The 22,531-nt window shown below is 42.9% G+C and overlaps 1 protein-coding gene across 1 annotated transcript in view; it reads right to left on the reverse strand.

Moving 5' to 3' along the window:
- The window catches only part of Trub1 (TruB pseudouridine synthase family member 1), a 52,481-nt gene extending 50,799 nt beyond the window's left edge, over positions 1-1,682 (reverse strand). Inside the window, exon 1 of the mRNA XM_059256049.1 lies at positions 1,412-1,682. Coding sequence (XP_059112032.1) covers positions 1,412-1,667 — 256 coding nt within the window. The 5' untranslated portion in view covers positions 1,668-1,682. The remainder of the gene's footprint in view (positions 1-1,411) is intronic.
- Between the last annotated feature and the right edge of the window lie 20,849 nt (positions 1,683-22,531).

Below are 22,531 nucleotides of genomic sequence, written 5' to 3' on the forward strand. Positions count from 1 at the left end.
CACACACACACACACACACACAGACACACGGCGGGGGGGGGGGGGGACGACACATCCATGCACACTGCACACATATACACATGCAAAACAAAACTAAAGTTTTTTGTTTGTTTGTTGTTAATGCCACAATTTTAAATTATCTACTGGGCTGATGAACTATCCTTTTCTAATATTTTCCCAGTGCACATGAATCAACAGGAAGAATGCTTAGAAAAATGGCCAACTTCTGTGGTTGATACATTGTGCACCCCAATAAACTTATCTAGGGGTCAGAGAACAGAACAGCCACTATATTAAACATAGAGGTTAGGCAGTGGTAGCACACGCCTTTAATCCTAGCATTCTGGAGGCAGAAATCCGGATCCCTGTGAGTTCAAGGCCACATAGGAAACAGAACCAGACATGGTGGCACACAGCTTTAATCCCAGGATTTGAGATCTCATGTCTTACTTGGGAAAGACACACGCCTTTAATGGCAGGATGGCAGGAAGCAGAAAGGTATACAAGGCATGAGGACCAGGAACTAGAGGCTTTTAAACTTTTATGCTTTTTAGCAGCAGTTCAGCTGAGATCCATTCGGATGAGGACTCAGAGGCTTTCAGTCTGAGGAAACAGGATCAGTTGAAAAGTTGGCAAGGTGAGGTTGGATGTGGCTTGTTCTGTTTCTCTGACCTTTTAGAATTCACCCCAATACCTGGCTCCCAAGTTTTTTATTAATACGACCTTTTAAGATTCGTGTTACAAACTTCTATTTTAATGTTCCTCAAAATATGCTCCAGAAAGTACTTCCACTAGAATCTGGAGCAATTATTTAAGAGTGCAATTTCCAAACAATATTCCAGATCTTCAGAATCACCACCTCTGCAAATGTGGGGATTAGGAACCTGTATTTGATTAAAAGACGAATTCTCATGACCACTAACAGGTAAAAATGATGTCCTTTCTAAGTCCTATCTAACTCGCTCTATGGGCTTTTCAAATATATTTTTGATGTTTTTAAGTTTGCAACTTGAAGGTACAAACCCGAGTTTCCTTTGGTGGGACTCATCCACAAGAGCCAAACAAAAACCCTGGGAGGGATCAAACACAGAAAATTGGGCTGCAAGCATCAGGGTAGAAACTTGTGTGTGCAAGTTGGCCCCCAATCTACACACACATACTTCCCGTGAGGAGCTCACATGGCCACTGTTGGAAGAGTCTGCACTTGATAAGTCCAACCAACCCAAGATGCCCCGGGTTTCTGTCTAAAGCTAATTCAACGGTCGCTCATTTTCTCTCTTGAGCCGTTAGCGCGCAAATTAAGTCAGTAAGTAAATAAATAAATAAATACTAAAGTAAAATTTAAAAATCCCAGGGTTCTTGCCCTGCGGCGGAGAACGCCGCAGCCTGGTCCCTACCCGGACTGCAGTACCTGCCAGCAGCTTCTCCTTCAGCCGATTCAGCAGCTCGGCTGAAGTGGGCCCTTTGGGCTTGTGCACGGCGAACACGCCGCTGAGCGACATCAGCTTAGCAGCCAGGGCGGCTTTGGAGACCTGAGCTTGCGATTTGGTCCGGGACGCTACCACTGTGGCTGCAGCTACGGCTGCAGGGGTCGCGGCCGTTCCTGCAGCGTCTGGGGCTGGGTCTGCAATCAGAGAGGACACCACCTCTGTCTCAGAAGCTGCCATGCTTTCACAGCCTGTACCCACTACCAGGAGGCGCACACAGATGACACACGAGCCTGAGCTGCATCCTTTCTCGACCTGTGCCGCGCGGCCTTCTGGGAATTGTAGTCCATAGCCTCGCGGTACGGGCCATGGGCTTGCTGTGGCAGCTCAGAGTTCTGATGGAATCTCCACTGTATCTCTGTTTCTAAAGTGCTCTTAGTTCCCTGAGGCAGGAGTACATTGGCGCTGTCGTTGTAAAGTACCCAACACAAACACCAAATTTGTGAAGGGCTCACTTCTTGTTCATGGGCACCCTTCTACAACTAAAAGAAACGTCTCCCCACCCCGCCCCCCAAAAACCCTACCTTCATATTCTTTTGTGTGTGTGTGTGTGTGTGTGTGTGTGTGTGTGTGTGTGTGTGTGTGTGTGTGTGTGTAGGTCAGAGGTGATGATGGCCATCTTCAGAGGAGGCTTTCCATCTTTCCATGACATATGTATGGAATTTGAAAGACTTTTTCTGATGCTTCTGAAGACTTGCCTTCTGCTTGGCTCACTGTTTTATCTGATGTAGCATACTCTTGGATTTGCCATTTAGAATGAAAATCATCTGAATATAATATACACTCAGCCGAGCAAGGTACCTATAGACCTCATCCTGTATCACAGATGCTTCACAAGTTAGTGGCTGTATAAATATCTGGGAATGAATAAATGAATTCTAATCACTCAATGCCACAAAGAAATTTATAGACTAAGCCAATGGTAAATCATATGACAAGTCTTTTCTGTCTCACCAGCCAGATCTCTGACATAGAGACTTATTAATTATGAAAGCTCGGACTATAGCTTAGGCTTGTTCCTAACTAGCTCTTATAACTTAAATTAACCCATTTATATTAATCTGTGTTCTATTACGTGATGTTACCTCTCTTCCCTTTTGCCACATAGAAAGCAAAAGTAGAGGTTCTTCGATGACTATCATCCTTTTTGGAAGTAAATTGGTGTTGCCAAGAGCAGACAAGTCTCACTGTCATGAAAAGCCGTATGCTATTAAAACATTTTAAATACCCTATTCTGTAGGTCTTTGAAGTGTTTGAAGACCATCTATCTATTTAAAATATATCTCTGTTTAACCTTGAAAACATACCTAACCTGACTATAGGTTTGATAGTTATAGAAGACTAACTACTAACCTGTCTTTTTTTGTTATTCTAATAGTTTTCAAGGACTAGAACTTTACATTACATTTTTAAATGAGCTACAGATGTACAATACCTTAAACAAAAATAGAAACATACATACAGTATAACAAAAATAACCTTAAATTTGTACCAATATATAAAAATTCATACCAATGTAAAATATTTGAGGCTAGTAGTTGTTCAAAAGTAAACTCAACAATCCACCCTTTTAGCCCATTATTTTTATACCATACCCATTTTTTCCTTCAGAAAGAGATCCCTGAACCTAATCTCCTTTGTTCAGCTTTTTTCCTGACCACAACCAATAACAACTTGCATCCAACCTCCCTAAACAATGACAAACATCCATAACCCACCAAATGATCAAAAACAACTGACCCCACTTCTTAGGAATATGGACATCAAGTTCTCTAGAATGCTTCCTGTTGTCTGGGAGAGATGGCATCTTTAGGGGACCCTGAGAAAATTGAGATAATGGTCAAGCCCTGAGAGAGCTAGCTGTATCATTTGTTGTCCAGTCTCTGTGTGATGGGAAAGTGCAGAACTGGGGAAACTGTGGCAAAAGTAGTCTGTGAGGCTGGACCATCTCAGCTGGCAGCTTCGAAGATAATTTTGGAAGAAGAATTTTTAGAAAACTTCAACAGAGGCATCTGAGAGGCTGAATAACCTGGACTACTTGTCTTTATTGGTATCTGGTCCTTTTTTTCCTGAAAACACACAAAAGGTAACATATATCTACATTAACACAAGTACGGAATTGCATAGCATGCACAAGTCAGTTAAAGATGATTTATGTTTTATGTTTGATCAGGTAAAGGGCATCTGTTAACCTTATAAGTTTGTTTGGACCATATAACCAAATTGTAATATAAATATCTGTCCATGCCATATGAAAGGATGGCATGTAATAAATCATGAGGACTCTATAGCCAACAAGATTTATCATGTCTCATGTAGTCTCAGAGCTGTTCCCATGTCAAAGGATCAGCTTATACACCACCTGTCTTGTAGTTTTTTCTTTTGTTCTTTTTTTATGTTTGTAGCCCAGATTTTCAGGTCTCCCTCAGTCAAATCTAATCTTAATTAATTTTGGAGGAATCCATAGCCTTTCATTTTCTGTGGAAACAAAAGTACAACCTCTCCCCCAAAGCAACACATTTTTTGACTTCCATTCTGAAGTCAAGACATCTCTAAAGTATCTAAGTTGGTTTAATTCAGCAGTCCCTTCCATTATCCAATGTCTCTCAGCTGCTGCCATTCAATCATCAGCATTTAAAAAATTCAAAGTCAACAAAACACTAAGCAGGATCCAGCCACCCTGTGTATTTCCCATCCTTATACGGCTTACTTTTTTTAAATATTACTTTACTCTCTCTTTAAAGTCTTTATTTTTTTAGCTATTTATTTTTTATGACTATCTATACTCATTTTCTTCTCTTTCTTCAGTATCTAAGCACATTTTTTTTTAACATACTGTACCTTTTCAGAGATATTCTGTGTCTGGACCTGGCTTTTCTAAGTGCCTGGAACATTCTCTGACCATGTGAGACAAATCTTAAACTGCTAATTCAGAAGCCCCATGACTGAGCTTAGCACATGGCGCTGGTGCATGGCTCTTCCATCTGGCTCCAGCCTGCAGGCAGCAGCTGGTAGCTGTGTCTCTATATGATGAGCCAACCTTGGTCACCTGAGAGACCTTGGTCACCAGGAAGCCAGTCAAGAAGCCATACTTGATTCTGTGTTCTGAACTTTTTTTTGTTTTTTTAGCTTTCTCAGGCCTTGTGTGGATATACATGGCCCCATGCTAGTCACCATGTGTAATGAGTCTTTTTCTGCCAACCAGCCAGCTCCTAAATAATGACACAGAGACTTCTTATTAAGTATGAAAGCTTGACCTATAGCTTAGGCTTGTTACTAACTAGCTCTTATAACTTAAATTAACCCATTTTTATTCATCTGCATTCTATTGTGTGGCATTACCTCTCTTCCACCTTGTACTTTCTATTTCCTCTCCATGTCTCCTGTCTTCTTTTGTGTGCCTAAGTTCCTCCTCTTCTTCCTTTCTCTTCCTGGAAATCCCACCTATACCTCCTGCCCAGCTATCGGCCATTCAGCTTTTTATTACACCAATCACAACAATACACCCTCACATAGTGTACAAATATCCCACAACAAAATCATATGAACTTACTCTGATAACTGCAGCTCTTGACAATTCTAAGATTTTTAAAAATATTCTTTTGGAGTTTCCATTCCTTTGTAGATTGGTTAGATATTAAAAATTACAGTTGAGTGGGGCATGATGATGCATGTCTTTAATCCCAGTATTTAGGAGGCAGAGACAGGTAAATTTTGTGAGTTCTGGGCCACCCAGGGTTACATAGTGAGACCCTATCTCAAAAACACAAACACGTGCACACAAACCAAAACAACAACAAAAACAAAACACTATGTTTTACATTAATAAAATTAAACTATTTGTGGACAGGGCATCAGCTCTTCTCTCTAAAAGTGTTTCAATATGGTGGTATTTTATTTGTACTGAAATGTGATTTTAATTGTATGTTAATAAATTAAGTTGCCCGGGGGTCAGAGCTATTAGAGCCATAGCAAGAGCATGGCGGTGGTGGCGCACACCTTTAACCCCAGCACTTGGTAGACAGAGCTAGGTAGATCTCTGTGTGTAAAAGGATACAGCCAGCATTGGAGACACACGCCTTTAATCTCAATCCCAACCATAGAAGACCTGGAAGTCTCTACAGACAGGCAGTGATGAGGCAGTCATGTGTTTGGGTTTACAACCAATGAGAAGGCAGAACAGAAAGACTATTTAAAGTCAAACACACAGGAAGTAGGTCTTTTTTTATTTTGGAGAGCTCTCTTGGCTGAAGAGGATCGCTGAAGCAGGAAGGGTAAGGCTCTTAGTTCTGACCTCTTGGCTTTCTTCTCTGAATCGGCTCTGTGTTTCTTATTTAATAAGACGGTTGGTTACATCTACAATCCACCACAAAATTCACAAACACTATTTTGATCCCAGAATAAGGCAAAATAGGGGGAAATGACTTTTCTTTTTCCCCTGATACATTAAATGGAAGTGTGGCTATTATGGGATAGCTAAATTTCTCTTAATTGTTTTCCCACATTTCCTCACAACTGTTCTTTCTCATAGTAATCTCCCAGGATAATGTGTTGTCCTAATGAAGCCTCTTAGGTGATCCCAATCAGGAGATCCATTTGCATTTTTCCCATTCATGCAACAAATAACATGTCAATACAATGATTACAAACACAATGTTCCTGGCACAAACCTCTAATTTTCTGAAGTAACCAACATCTAACACATTAGGCAAGCCTTCAACCCACAGGTCATTTTATTTAATATTTTCTGTGGGCTGGAGTAGAGGGAGGGGGAACTGCCTTCGGGGTGTAATGAGAGCATAATAAAATAAATAGACTCTACCTGGAGGTGGTAGCCCTCAGGAGGCAAAGGCAGGCAGATCTCTGTGGGTTCCAGGCCAGCCTGGTCTACTACGCGAGTTCCAGGCCAGCCTGGTTTACTACGGGAGTTCCAGGCCAGTCAGGGAAATGCAGTGAGACATTGTGTAGTGGTATGGATGAGAATGCCACCCATAGGCTCAGATATCTGACTACTCGGTCCCCAGTTGGTGGCTGTGTGGGTAAGTTTAGGAAGTGTGGCCTGGCTGGAGGAAGTATGTCACAGGCGACCGGCTTTGAGATTAAAAGCCGTGTGTCATTCCCGTTTTCTCTCTGCTTCCTGCTGTGGTTCAAGACGTGAGCCCTGGCATCCTGATCCAGCTTGCTTCCTTGCCTCCCGGTCCCGAAAGCGCTGGCATCCTGATTCAGCTTGCTACCTTGCTTCCCGGTCCCGAAAGACTCTATCCCTTTGGAATCATGAGCCCAAATAAATTCTTTCTTTTATAAGTTGCCTTGGTCAAGTGTTCTGTCACAGCAAAAGAAAAATAACTGACACACCCTGTCTCAAAATAATATTAATGCAAACTGAAGTCTCTAACATTCTAGATAAAATGCCTTGTTGCCCTCAACTATCCATGTGTCACCAAAGGTAGTTTATAAGTAAGACTAAAAAAATCAACCAGATCCAAATACAGCGCTGGGTCACCCGTGGTTCCTGGGGCTCGCTCTGACCCCCAACACACAGGCCTGGGGAAGCTTTTCTTCCCAGAGGCATCTGTACACGCTCTTCTGTGGAGCCACAGGCAGCAGGGCACCGAGGCTGCTTTGGGGCCTTACAATTTGAGTCTCCAAACTGAAACACGGAAAGGTGTTCCTGACAGCCAGGAAGATGAAGCTAAGGATGCTCAGGTCTGTATTGCAGACACAGGAAAGGCACCGTGTTTATAAAGTGCAGAGAAGAGAAGACAGCTGTCCCATCTGTTTATGATTTCCATCTCGGAATTTAAAGGGGCTAGAAAACTCTTTAAAATTTTCTCTCTGTCTATGCCATTGAAAAGTATCCTAATAGGGAAGAAAATGACAAGATAAAGAAATCTGCTTGGCTACACAAGGGGTTCTCTGCTGTGGGCTGAGGGGATTCAAGAAGGTTTACGTGCCCTTTCGGTGTAAATATGTGTGAGGTTTGGGTTTGGACTGTACATTAATTTGTAATCAAGAAAAATAATTGCAATAAATAAAACTTAAAATTAAGCAAAGAATATTATGGTGATATTGTATTTGTGCTGAAAGGTGATTTTATTTGTATGTTAATAAATAAAGTTGCCTGGGGATCAGAGCTAAAGCAAGTCATTTAGCAGAAGTCGGCGGTGGTAGCACACGACCTTAATCCGATCACATGGCAAGCAGAGTCTCTGTGTGTTCAAGGACACAGCCAAGCTGTGACCTGAACCTTTAATCTCAGTACGAACCATAGAGACCTGGAAGTCTGTGTAGTCAGGCAGTGACGAGGAAATCATGTGGTTGGGTTTAGAGCCAATGAGAAGGCAGAACAGAAAGACAATAAAAAGACAGGTCACACAGGAGAAGGTCTCTCTCTCAGGGGAAGGATGGCAGCGACTGGTAAGCTAAAGGCTTTACTAGTACTAGCTCTGATCTTTTGGGCTTTTAACTCTGCATTTGGCTCTGTGTTTCTTATTTACTAAGACTGTTTAGAATTTCATCTACAGAATACTTTTATTTTGCAAGGAAAGGACCTGTGACAAAATGCTAATGTTAGGAGCATTAAAGACATGGAGAAGTCAGGCCAAAAAGCTGACATCCAGTGATCTGGGAATGGGGAGAAATCCCAGCTGTTCAAAGAAAACAAAAGGAACTTTTTAAAAGATCAAGAAAGAGATAGCTGTACTGTGTAGGGCCAAAAGATAAAGATGATGGATGACGAGTCTTCTCCATCAAGAATGCTTTGGGAGTGGAAATGGGAAAGGCAAGAGAGAGAAAATGTCCTAGAGGGTAAAAAGACTGAAGGGCAATGCTCCCTGTTCTAACTGAGGTTAGTACTCTGGTCTTGAGAATTCTGTCTTGGGGATGGAGGCCCATGGGAACTCATGAGAGAGACAGACAAAGGAAACAAGCTTGGATAGATGCTATGTGCTGACATTAGCTTTTCCCAGGCATTTTTGTAGTGATTCTCAGTAAAATAACTTGGTAGCACAACTTCACTGCCCATGCAGATGCTGTGTGACTTTTCCTGGGGAGATATGAACAACTTCCAGTTCACCTTAGACAGGGCACCAATACCAGACCCCAAAACCAATTCCACCTAAGCTGAGTTTAGTGAACCAGGGAGTTTATTAGTGTCACTTACAGGGGCGTGGGTGACTCAAAAGCAGCTGCATTGCTAGAAAGCCCTCCTATCATGAGTGAAGACTCATGAAAACTACATCTTGTGTAGACGAATTGCTAAGTAGTCTTATTAAAACACACATACACACACACAGAGAGAGAGAGAGAGAGAGAGAGAGAGAGAGAGAGAGAGAGAGAGAGAGAGAGAGAGAGAGAGAGCGCCAGATATAATGGTGAAACCCTGAGAGATCAGGGAAATAGGAAAACCCACAAGCTAACCTCTCCTCACCAACACCTCAATCTCCAAAGGGAGCTACTTCCTGTATACCCATGCCTATATGCCTTTCTGTTCTGCTCCCTCATTTGCTCTCTCAGCCCAGCTACATCACTTCCTCTTCCTGCCCAGCTCCGTCACTTTCTGTGTGTCTGTACAGACCTCCAGACCTCTATGGTTAGTGCTGGGATTAAAGGCGTGTATCACCATGCCTGGCTGTGTTCCCATTGTGGCCTTGAACTCACAGAGATCCAGACAGATCCCTGCCTCCCCAGTGATAGGATTAAAGGCATGTGCTACCATTGCCTGACTTCTATATAGTGACTGGCTTTTTCCTCTGATCTCCAGGCAAGTTTTACTGGGGGACACAGTATATTGGGGGACACAATACATCACACAACCTTGGAGCTCCCTGAAACTTGCAGGCAGCTGTGCTTCACAGAGAGTCTCCTCTCCCCACTGCTTAGACAGCCTTGGGGAGGAGCCTTGTGGCTCTAAGTTTGAGAAGCTTCCTGGGTCTTGTAAAGTTTATTTACTTCCTGAGTCTTATGAACTATCCTTTGCCCTCTATTAGGAAATATTTCAATTTGAAGATAGCCACAAAACAGTGATGATGATGGTGATAATGATGATGATGTTGACGGTTATGGTGATGGTGATGATGGTGATGACGGTGATGGTGATATAGTGGTGATGGTGATGGTGATGGGTGATGGTGATGCTGCTGATGCTGATGCTGATGGCTATGGTTATTGTGATGCTGCTGCTGCTGATTTTACTCTCATTTTATACGGAATGTGAACCTAAATGAGGTTAATTTGAACAAGGGCATATGACAAGAATAGAGTCAGTAGTACTTTGGGAGTTCCCAAAAGCAGTTCAGGCCAGATTCATGAGAAAGACTTGGGGTTCAGGAAACCTCTCTAATACAGTTAAAGTTTGGTCTTTTAAAGGGTACAGGTCAAAATGAACAAGAAGCAAAGCAGCTGAAACTGTCTCAATCTTCCAGTTTCTTCTTTCAGTGGAGGTTCAAGCACAGGGTTCAACTCTCCAAACCCTATAATGGAAGCATTATCACGAGAGCTCATCTGAGCCGTCATGTCAGGGTTTTTATGGCAATCAGTCATGTAGATAAGGCTTCTGCATGACTGACCTTACATACTCAGCCTCTGGACGCCAGAGGTCAAAATGATTTGATAGTGGCCTGAGGCCTGAGACATCCCATTATATTCCTGTCAGATAGGATAATCCAATGCTCAGAGGTTGGTTCTCCCAAGTTCGTCTTTTCTTGGAATGTTCAGAATTTGAGTAAACCAAGCTTTCTGGGTTAACCCTTTAGCACACAGGAGAAAGGCTGACACTAGACCTGGAGCCTCACTGTAGATTATTGCCAAAGATTTGGGAGATCCATCCCTACAGTCCCAGCTCTCCAGAGGTAGAGATAGAAGGATCACAAATTCGAAGCCAGCCTGGACTACCATGTGAGACTCTGTCTCAAAAAAACAAAAACAAAAACAAAAAACCTACAACAACAAACTACAATAACATAATTTGGATATTGTTTTATGTTCAAAGGAATTGAAGGTAGATTCAGTAAACCATAAATAAACATTAGCAAGATTCTAGAAGTTCCTAGTAAGATATTTGTATATAAAAAAAGAAGTAGTGATTAGAATAACCCAGAATGGGGTTAATAATTCGATAAACATTTATATGTAGACTCTGCTAGTAAAGCAGTGGTGGTTCACAGCGAGTAAACAGAACCTATCTGTGCTTTGGAATTCAGCAAACACACAGTGAGTTTCCACTGCCAGATGTAAATAAGAGGCAGTGTGCTACGTGCAGATCTCCTTTTGAATAAGTCAGGGTACACTAACACACTTCCTCCTTGAGAGGCTGGAGCATGAAGGAAATAAGTAGCTATGATTTATTTATGCTTAAGAAAGCTATTTGGAGGTTTGCTGTGATATTCTCAAGAACATGATGGTGGGTGAGGGGCATGATAAGAAGAGGTAGATGGAATAGTTTGAGGGGAAAATAGCATACTTAACAGATTAATGTCATCTAAAAGAGATTTCTAGTGTTGTGTAACAGGCAGCGTCAGGGAGCCTGTCATGAACTAAATTTTGAGTATTGCTGACTTGAACAAGAATGTAGAGAATATGTGTACATTGTTTGACCTTGACAAGAAGGTGAAGAAAGCGAAGAAATACTCCTGAGAACAGAAAGATGAATTCTTTGCACTAATGATGTGTTGCATATGCAGTGATTAGCACAAAAACTTGGTAAACCCACTTGGAACTCATTTAACAACCTGAGAAATAATGTTGCTGTGTGAAAATGAGCAAACTGATGTCTAAAAGCAAAAAGCAGTTATGAAGGCTGTAGGAGGCCAGCTCCCACCTTTTGAAAGGTTCTTAGGTGAAGGAGAGAGGAATTAAGAAATGATAGATAGAAAGAGAGACCTAGCTGATGAGAAGAAAGACAGAAACACAGGATAGCTTCAGGAGGGCCTGGGTCAATACCCAACCGCCTCATCCTTTATTGAAAAGGGCTTTTTTTTTATAACATGCCAAGGGGAGAGGCAAAAGACCTCCCCCTTACAAGATCAAGCGTACTTCCAAACACCTGGTAAACACGCCCGTGACCAAATCATCTCCTTGTGCAGCCCTGCTGGATAATGCAAGCTCAGGTTCTCTGACCCTGAGTAATTCCTCACTAGGAAGACTCTGTGGGCTCCCACAGAAGGCCCAACAACTGAAAAATGACAGTTGATGGAACCGAGATTTGCTGTGTCCGAAGTCCATAATGTTCCAATACCCGTACAGATGGGACAGACAGGCTCAGTTTAGATGGAGTACAGAGATGGTCACAGGGTCCTGGAATATGAAAGTTAAAAAATAATTTCCATGGGCAGGCTGTAGAAAGCATAGATCAGAATCAACTAGACAAAAAAACATGGAATTTCAGTCTAAAGTGAGTGATTTACACAAAGATAACAGGGCCACCAGACCACTAGTGCCGTTTGTTCTCTCTTTCTCTCTCCATTTTTCTTCCCATACCTTCTTTCCCACCCCTATTTCCTCCTTCTTTCCCTTCTCCCTGCTCCCTTCCTCTGTCTCTTCTTCCCTCCTCTTCCCTCTCCCTCTCCCTTCCTCCTTCCCTCCCTCCCTTCTTCCCTTCCCTCTCTCCCCCTCCCTCCCTCTCTCCCTTTCTTCCTTGGCTTTTAAAACAGAATTGTGCTACATATACCTAGCTGGCTTTGAACTCAGATCAATCCTTCTGCCTCAGCCCCTGAGTGCTGTGGTTATATTTGGGAACCACTATGTCTGGCTGTAATCTTGGAAGCAATAACAGAATTATGTCCATCTGGGAGGTGTTACCAGAACCTGAATATATGGCTCCCCCAAGGAAATCTTTTATATTCTTTTCCTGTCTCAAAGCTTCCCTGCCCTCCTCCTTAGCCTGATAAGGCCATGTGAGCCAAGTGAAGCAAGTCAAAAGAGTTGATGAACTTCCACCTGGGACTACTTTGGTTCCTCTCTTTGCTGAGGTTTTTGCATTTTAGCCAAAGAACCCAAGAGGTAAGGGTCCAGATAGCAAGGGGGATCCTCGTAAGCATAGAAATGTCCTGCCACTTGCCAGGTCTCACCAGGCCTGACCTACATTTTCTGGACAATTTGTTCCATTAAGTTATAACAGTACAAGCTTGCAGCCTTGCTGGTCCACGTCCATGAAGTGAATTCATGTTGCTACTTCAGGTGACTCATTGGCACTAAAAGCTAATCCATTTAGCTGTGTAGCTGCCTCAAACAACCCACCTGTCAAAGAGCACGTTTTCATATTTGTGCAAAAAAGAAATGACATGCCCTCTGATTTGTTAGCTTTTGTATGTGTGTACACACATGCATGCTCTTGTGTGCCACAGGGATGTGTGGATGTCAGAGGACAACTTCTTCCACCTCCTTTGAGACAGAGGTCTCTTGCTGCAGACTAGTGGACTGTGAGCCTCTGGGATCCCCTTTCTCTGATGCCCATCTCACCATAGAGCACTGACTGGGATTGCAGGTTTGGGCTGCTGTGTCCAGCTTTACACGGGTTCTGGGAATCTGAACTCAGGGCCTCATGTGTGTGCAGCAAGGGAGCCATCTCCCCCACCCTGTGCTGGTTATTATCTTATGGCTGTGAAGAAAATACGAGACACAGACATCTTTAGGAAGGAGGGCTTTATTTGGGCTCACAGTTTCAGATAACTCGGTTCATAGTCTCCTGACTCCGTTCGACGGTCAGAATGTGGTTGTGAGAGTTTGGGGTGTCACCAAGAGCAGATCACCTCACGGCAGACCAGAAGGGAGAGGGTGGGACAAGGCTCCCTCAATGGCCAATGACCTACTTTCTCTAGTTAGGTCTTACCTCCTCAAGTTTCCAGAACACATCAAAATAGTGTTGCCAGCTGTGGACCAAGCATCCAAAACCTGAGCCTTTGGGGAGGATACTTTCTATCCAAGCCAAAACTAACTAATTAACCTTCCCTCATTTAAAATGGATATGAAAACTCCAACAGGCAAAGAAGCAGAGAAGAGGGAATACAATTCAGAAACATCAAGAACTATAAAGCTGTCTTATAAAGTATAAAATAAGACTACTTAAAATTTTAGCTTTGGGGGCCCTTGAAGAAATGTCTATAATTGCTCCCAGGCTCCCAAATCATTCATTCAGAGGTTATGAAAAGTTCCCAGCAAAGCACACTGCAGTGTCAAAGGATATGAGAGGCAATGGAAAAGTCTCTATTAAACAAATATAAACAACTGTGCAGTAAGGAAACTGCCAACACACCCACTTCATGATACGGTTAAGATCACTCCATGATACGGTTAAGGTTTTTATTGTAGATAAAACAATGTTCTCGGGGAACAGCCAGAGGCATCTGGAAGAGTCCACAGCAGAGAAAGACCAAACATAGCCTGCAGACTAGATGTGGCCAGGGCTAGGAAAGAGGGAAAGAATAGTGGAGACAGAGAAACAGCTGGAGACAGAATAGAGAATACATAGCCATGTAGCCATAGTGAGAGGAAGTAGGGGAATATGAGAGAGGAAGTGGGAGGGAGGGAGAAGGGGGGGGATAGTGACAATATCCAGGGCGGGGTGAAAACCGTGTCTTTATAAAGAGAACAGACAAATGAGTATCTGGAGGAAGGAAGCCTGCCTGCAGAGTGGGAGAAGCCAGAAAGCCAGAGTGGCGGCTTTGAGATGTATAATGGTGCTTGGGATACTGGGGGGCCTGGAGGGCAGCATGTGCTTTGATGGCTGACAGGACCCACATGTGTTCCTTCCTTCAGAGGTAAGAGAAATGACTCCTTTTGGCAGATGGGAACCAGTCTCACAAGTTCCTGAATGCTGCCTTTCACCTAACCACCAGATACCTTCTACAGCCCAGTTTTAGCTCATTTCTGAATATTTGGACAGCCTGAGAGATCTAACAGCAACTATAAACATCGAGTTTTCATTAATTTGCATTCATGGTACACATGATTATTTTTTGAAATTTTATTTTTATTTATAAGTATGCGTATCTGTGTGTGCTACTGTGTGAAAGTGCCTCACGAAGTCAGAAGAGGGAGCTGAAGTTCCAGGTGGTTATGAGCCACCCAGCGTGGGTGCTGGGAACGGCTTGGGTCCTCAGGAAAAGCAGCAAGTGTTCTTAACCACTGAGCCATCTCTCCAGCCCCTCCACATTTTTTAATATAAACCACATACATGCATTAGGTTACAAATACCACAGACTAGACTCACCGGACCGGTGAAATGCAGCATCTCTTCCTTTTGATGGTTTGAATATTGTTTTGTCTTCTCAACTGTACACATCTACTATGCACCTGCTTGTTGATGGGCACATAACATAACTCACATATGGGCCAATCCTGTATGCCTACGGGGCCATTTTAATACAGAACTTGGAGGAAGTGCCATGAGTATTATTTTTAAGTAGGCTCCGAGGATTTGGAATGTTTAAAACCACTCTATATTCACATTCTGAAGATAATGTACAAATCGTCTCCATTGATTAATCTACGTTATCATGAGCCAGGGAACTGTCTTTCTGTGACTTCAGTTTTCTTTAAGCGTTTAATAATGTTCTCCACTTGAGGAAGCGTTAGGGCTGGCCTCAGAGAGGCAGGTGATGGATGTTTCCCATTACCAAGTGGAATGAAAGCTTCTTATTTAGCATGAACTGCCCAGAGGCTGAGAGAGAGAGAGACTTTGTCTTCTATCATTCATTATCTCAACTCCTGAAGGCTTCGACCTTCCCTATTACTACTTAATTGAATTTAGAAAAAGCATAATCTGCCTTTTTAATATTCTACATATTTTTAAATGTGAGGTTGATTTAGGGGAAGGATGGGGAGAGCTAGGATGTTTCTCCTGGTCTGTAATTGGGTATCTATTCCATCTGAGTGTTTTAGCTCATTAGGAAAATAAAAATGTGCCCTTGTATTTGGAGCCAAGGCATATCTAAGTTTCTAGATCCTTGTAGTTAGCTATTAAGTATGGACATGTTTCATTTTTTAAAAAAAATAAAGCTTGCATATGAATACTGAATTAGGTTTTACAATTTAACACTGAATTGTGTGTAGTTCAGTGTACATTTACTTTATGGCTGTACAATAGGATTCATAAAAATAAGACCTGATCTATACCCACAACCTAAGTCCACTGTAAATGTTACCTCCCTTCCTACCTTGAACATGCACTAATCAGCCATGAACACTTGGTCATGTTTTCTTTCCAGAAGTCAAATTGCTTCTATGTCAGAGTTTCCAAAGAGAAAAGATCCAGCCCTCTCCTGGTTCCTTTAGAAACACATGCCAACCTTGTGCTGCAAGCGTGTGTGTTTCTTAATCTGTATGGAGACTTGAACTTCGGATCTGGTCTGTGGATTGGCGGCTGAACTGATCTATTTTAGCCTATTATGCTACAGGTTACATCCCACTCAACAAATTTATCTCTGATAATAAATAACTAATCTAGAGGGATTGTGCTCTCTCTCTCTCTCTCTCTCTCTCTCTCTCTCTCTCTCTCTCTCTCTCTGTGTGTGTGTGTGTGTGTGTGTGTGTGTGTGTGTGTGTGTGTGCTATGTGAAGAACAGGAAATTAAAGCAGGGAAGAGGAGAAAAATTAGTTGCATGTTTATCATGAATCTCTGTGTGTGTGTGTGTACTGAGGACTTACTATCTACATTATAATATATATTACATACTTTATTAGAAAGATGACATACCATGATATTTATAAAATTGCCCATCTGTGTAATTCATCAACAGAAAGACAAGCTCAGACATGAACTCTCACCTTGATCCACTTAAGTTTATAGCGTTTGTTTTATTAAACGTGTGCTTAATATTTACACTTTTCATGTGCATAAACCGTTCACTGATTACCAGAAAGGCACCTTTCATGCACACTCCAACACGCCATGGACATAGTGTCATTCCATCAAGAGATACTTTCCCCTGATAAATGGCTCTGAAAGCAAGCACATTGCCTTCCGGTTCCTTGTCGCCCACACCTTGCAGACTTTGTCAGTGGACTTTCATAACCTGCCCAAGGAGAATTATCATCTGCAGTGTGACTTCACCAGCCATTCGTCTTCCTCCCGTTCAGACTTTGAAGGAAGACACCCCTAGAGCATGCTCTCCCGGCCTCTGAGTCATCATGTTAACTCCCGAAGCTGCACATAAAAGAGCCATCTTGTGTGCTCACAGCTGCTCTCTGGAGACAGGGCTGACTCTAAGACCGCATTCTGTCAGCTTTTGCCACAATGGATCCATGCTTGTCACCAGCCAGGAGAAAATCAACTCTATCAACTCTAACGAAGGTGTTGCTGTTCCCAGACATTTCTGTTGCCAGAACACAAACTCTGAAATAAGGAGATAGTGTGTCATTTGCAGTCTTAAACGTATCACCATCCAGGGTGTGGGGAAGGAATTCTTTTAAAAGCTTTTGTAAAGTAACATTTTCTGCTGGCAGCAGCATTTTATCACCACTTGCTGTAATTGACTCTTTAAATGTGTGGCTTCCTTGAGAAGTCATGAATAAGCCAATTCTGATTCCTGGGTACATAAATTGTCCAGGGTGTCTCTTCCAAGTACCAGATTATATGTCTGTATTCTGCCCTAAGAGGAGCCCTGGAAAAAACTTGCATTATTCTCTGAAAGACTCTAGCATGGTAGGCTGAAGGACAGGACATTCAATCAACGTGCAGTGGATAAATTACACTACTTGCAAGTGTCGTCAACATTTGCCGCTGAGTCCTGCGATCGCAGCTGCTGCCGGGTTTGACAGCATGTCCAGGCTTCGTTTCTTTTGTTTCCTGGAAGAAAGATGTAAGTTAAAACTCAGGAAACAGTTTTTTCTAACTTCATGGTCATTGCTGACTAATTGGTTCACTTGACATTCATCCAACGTCCCTGAAGACAGACTTCGTTGTGCATATGCAGTTCTAGGGGAGGGTTCTTCCAGTGTGCCCCATGATCACAGGATGGTCAAAGGCCTGGAGAAAGATGTGACACATTCTGAGATACAGAGTGGTATGACTGGAAAATCACCTTGGCATGTAGCTAGAGTTTTCCTGCTTGGCCCACAGTCAGGACAAATCTCTGACACCCGCCAGTCCCACAGCCACTCAGACCCAACCAAGTAAACACAGAGACTTATATTGCTTACAAACTGTATGGCCGTGGCAGGCTTCTTGCTAACTGTTCTTACAGCTTAAATTAATCCATTTCCATAAATCTATACCTTGCCACATGGCTCTTGGCTTACCGGGATCTTCACATGCGGCTTGTCATGGTGGCGGCTGGCAGTGTCTCCCTCTCAGCCTTCCACTTCCCAGAATTCTTCTCCTTGTCCCGCCTATACTTCCTGCCTAGCCAATGACCAATCAGTGATTTATTTATTGACCAATCAGCAACACATTTGACATACAGACCATCCCACAGCATTGGCAACTCATTAACATGACTGAAATTTACATATGTACTCCCAGATGAGCAAAACCAATCCTTCTCAAACACTATGTGGTGAGGACTATGGCAGAGTGTCCCAGAGAATAAAGCAAGGGCTCTTCTTAGGGCAGGATGCAGACACGTAATCTGGTACTCAGAAGAGACCTCTTGAATGCCTAATATGATAAGATACCTACTGACACTTCTAATTGTGTATATTTTCATATATGTATGTGGTGATGTATGCATAAGCACAGGCACACTCAGAGGCTGTCAGAGGACATAGGTCCCCTGGAGCCACGGGCACGTGTGAGCCTCCTGAGGTGGGTGCTGGGAACTGAACTCCAGTCCTCTGAAAGAGCAGTGCATGCTCTTAACTGCTGGGCCATCTCTGGAATCCCCAGAATGAAAATTTTATAACTACAATATATATGAACTACCAGAAAAATTAATTTTTAAAAGCCCAAATGCAGTGCTGTACTGTGTAGCTGAAGTTTTCCTGTGTCCCAGCCTGCCAGAGGTCAGGACAAATCTCTCCCACTCACATCTCCCAATTAAACTCACAGAGGCTTATATTAATTATAACCGCATGGCCAAGGCTCAAGCTTTTTGCTAGCTAGCTCTTATATCTTAAATTAGCCCATAACTATTAATCTATGTATTGCCACATGTCCCATTACATGTTGTTCCTTGAGCAGCTAGTGCCTCCCCCTACCCCCATCTCTCTTTGAATTTCCCGCCTACCTCTAAGCTGCCTTGCCAAAGGACAAACGACTTTATTTATCAACCAATCAGAGCAACACGTATTCGCAGCGTGCAGAAAGACACTCCCCCGTCAGTACTGTTATTCTCCATCTTATTGCTTTGAAAGTCCTCAAATGCTCATTCTCAGATTATCACGCCGTAGACTGACAGCGCTGTGCCACCCACAGCACGGCTCTGAGCAGCACTGACTGAACCAAACCCTTCTCTCTTTGCTTTATGTACTCGAATATTTCAAGTGCAAGTCGTAACATACTGCAGTCTAACCGAGATGCCCGCCCTCCTACAGAAACCTCTCCTCAGCAGGAGAGCGACAATCTCTGTTAGCGCTACAGTAAACACCACCCGCCCAGAGCTGAACTTTTCCTTTATAGACTTGGAATATTATTGGCTAATACACACAGGTTTTGGTTCAGACCTGAGTTGCCTCCCGTTCCATTGTTTATGAGCTGTGCCTCCTTTGGCAAAGTGCTCAGCTACCCTGAGTCTTTTTCCTAATCTAGAAAGCAGAATGGTTGGGATGATTTCCTCTTAAAATGATAACATGTAATTGTGTATAAGATATAGATAGAATGAAGTAAATATGCATGGGATGAAACTATCATTATTATAATGGCAGCTTAGCTGGGTGTGGTGGTGCGCACCTATAAGCCCAGCACTGGGGAGGTAGAGTCAGAAGGATCAGGCCTTCAAGGTCATCCTCAGCCACACAGCAGTTTTGAGGCCAGTCTAACTACGTGAGACTCTGGAGCTGGAGTTATGGCTCCATGGTTTAGAACATTTGCTGTGCAAGCTTGAGGACTAGAATTCAAGTCCCAGCTCCCATGTGACAAGCTGGGTGTGGTACGCCTGTTACCCTAGCACAGGTTTTTGAACTGCTGGCGTCTAGCCTAGCTGATAAAACTTGAACTCCAGGTGCAGGGAGAGAGTCTGCCTCAAAGAAATAAGGTAGAGAATAATAAAAGAGTACACTGTATGCCTTCCTCTGGCCTCTGCACACATTGCACAGATGTGCACATACACCAAACACACATCTATATTCACACATCTGATACGTGCACAAAAAATAAAAACTCTACATAAATAAATGACTTTTAGCAATATTTAAATAAATACATGGCAACTCACTAAATCAGGAGCTCCTTTGAGGCAAGCTGTGGAGAAAACTAAAACATTTTTTCCTCTGCATATGCTCCAGCGTGCACACGGTTCTTTCTCTTTAATGAATCTCACAAAGTGCTTCATTATGTAAGTCACCGAAATTGGAATGGATGAGATGCTCGTCCCTTGGCCAGCATCCAGTGAGGGATTAAAGTGGGGTCATTCTCTCTCATTTGGCCTTGGGTAACAGAGTACAGCATTGGATTAACTGCCAGTCAGTGGGCACTTAACAGTGTAGCCAGCATTATGCCAGGTGGGAAAAGCATGAGGCAGCAAGACTCAGGGGTACCCCCATTTAGTTTGGGGCAAAAAACAATTCCATAGCTTGATATCATCTGAAGAAGTGGAAGCTGTCTATGGTTTCTAAAAAGACCTACTTAGCAGGTCTTTATGGACAAATAAACAAATAAAGAGCATCGAGGCTCTTGGGGCTGAAGAGTTGGCTCAGGGGTTAAGAAGCATACAGCTCTTTTCGAGGACCCAGGTTCAGCTCCCAGCATCTACCTTAGGCAGCTACAACTGCCCGAAGTTCCAGCTCCAGTGGACCCAAAGCCCTCTTGTGCTACCACAGGCAACGGCACTCATGTGCACACTCTTACACACACACATGTGCATACGTAATTAAAAATACAAATAAATCTTTTTTTAAAAAAGAGTGTCAGTGATCTCCAACAAGTCAGACTCCAGGGCCAAGCTTACACTGAAGACAGAAATGACTATGTCGGCTGAGCAAGGCCATTTATCAGGTGCTCAGGGCTGCTGGCGAGACATCAGAGCACCATTTTTTCCTCCAATGGCATTGATCATTTGGTATGCATTCTTAGAAAGTGGTCTTTTCTCAAAAAACTGTTAACTGGTCACAGATGTGACAGGAAATGAAAGTGGGTTCTGTAACTACAGAAATAAAACCTATTGCTGGGCATTCATGTGCAGTGGCTCCTTTTAAAATGATGGCCTTTTCTCCACTCTCCTTTGGTAGAAAGGAATTGCCACAAGGTAAGCTGTGTTTTAGAGTCTAAAGAAACAGGCGTGGCCATTTTCAGTATTCTCTAGAAGTCTACAATGTCCCCCTCCCCTTTTCTTGCACTTACACAAAAAGCTTTTCTGTGGTTTTTAAGGAACTACTTAACTTGGTACTTCCAGTAAGAGAACAATTTCATCTTTTTTTTTCTTTTCTGAAGTTGAAGTAAAACATTTGCACAACCACAACGCCATGCTCTATGCTGTGAGAATTCTTAGTAAGGCAATTACTTCTCTGGAGAGAATTGATAATGACTGCTGTTCTCTGAAGTAATTCTCATTTATTTCTAGGAATGAGTAAAGGAAAATATGCAGGCTTACCATTGCAATAAGGAGTCAGTCCTCATTTCTATAACGCATTCTAATTTCCATCATATTGAATTCTGGAAGTTCCTTATCACCCTTTAATCGGGAGTTTTGAAAAATTAATTCTTCAATTGGACACGGCTTTCTAAAATGTCCAATCTTGGAAACTGATAAACTCCAAGGTGTTTAATAAAGATCTTCTCTCCTACAACACATTAAATATTTGTAAGCATTGGCATTCTGCATGTATCATTAGCAATGTACGATGTCATGTTTCATCTTGCACGTCTGCAGAGTTCAGCCCATTATACCCAGAGTGCAGTCAGAGGCTGACGTGGGAAGAATCAGGCTGCCCAGGGGAAATGAATGAGAGAGGGTTTGCAGTCTTTTGATTTCCTCCCAACTCTGTGGGGCTTTGATTCCTAGCTTAAATTTGTAAGATTTATTATAATTCCTCCTGCGATAAAAACATGCTCATTTTTCAAGTAGTAATCCCCCTAATTAAGAACGGAGGAAGAGAGTCCTGGGATACAATGAAATGTAGCACTTTAAGAGCTTTCAAAGAATTATCAGTGTAAACAACTGGTTATTCTGGGTGAGCGATGAATCTTTGCATGTTCTGGCAAGACACAAGAGAGAAAATGTCCCCTACAGTTATCTTCCTTTGTCAGAGACAAAGACAGAGATTAGGACCTGCCCTGACATACAGACCCCCGATCCATTCTGAGTCAGTTATGAGAACCTTAGACAGAATTTGGCTGTGCACTGAAATGGTGATGAGCCCCAGATGTGTTCCTTGAAGTGCTGAGGTAAGCAACATGCTATAGCTAAGGTCACTTTTCATTTTCTAGTGATAACTGAAGATACCCTAAGTGGGTCACTCTGAGTGTGTCCGCAGTGACCCTCTCCTGACCTTTGGTTCTGATGTAAGACTTCAAAACAGAAGCACGTTCAGCATGATTTCACATTGTCCATAGCCCAACTGTGTAGCCTTTTCCTCTGCATTGTGTGGTATACATAGGCCGCTGGCTTACTGCCCTAGGAAACTGATACAGCGCCACAGTTTCCCCCGTGGGCAACTAGGCTGCATGTCTCCAGATTCTTGACCTCTCCTCCAAAGAATTGAAACTAAGGGTTCACACAGGTTTTCAAAAGTAGCAAGAGAGTTGGAACAAAACGATAGAGCAGACTAAAGAGAGACACAGTCCAGACTGACGGCAGGCCACGTGGGAGACTGTGGGCAGCTGCCTCTCATGGAGTCCGAGGAGGAGCGGGTCGCTAAGAAGCTTAGTTTGGGTGGCTCTCTATTCTAACTGATAGATTGGGTTACATAACCATTTTTCAGCTGGACATTTATCTTTTCCCATGATGCATCTG

This window comes from Peromyscus eremicus, chromosome 1, assembly GCF_949786415.1.
Source record: "Peromyscus eremicus chromosome 1, PerEre_H2_v1, whole genome shotgun sequence".
Classification (NCBI taxonomy): Eukaryota; Metazoa; Chordata; class Mammalia; order Rodentia; family Cricetidae; genus Peromyscus; species Peromyscus eremicus.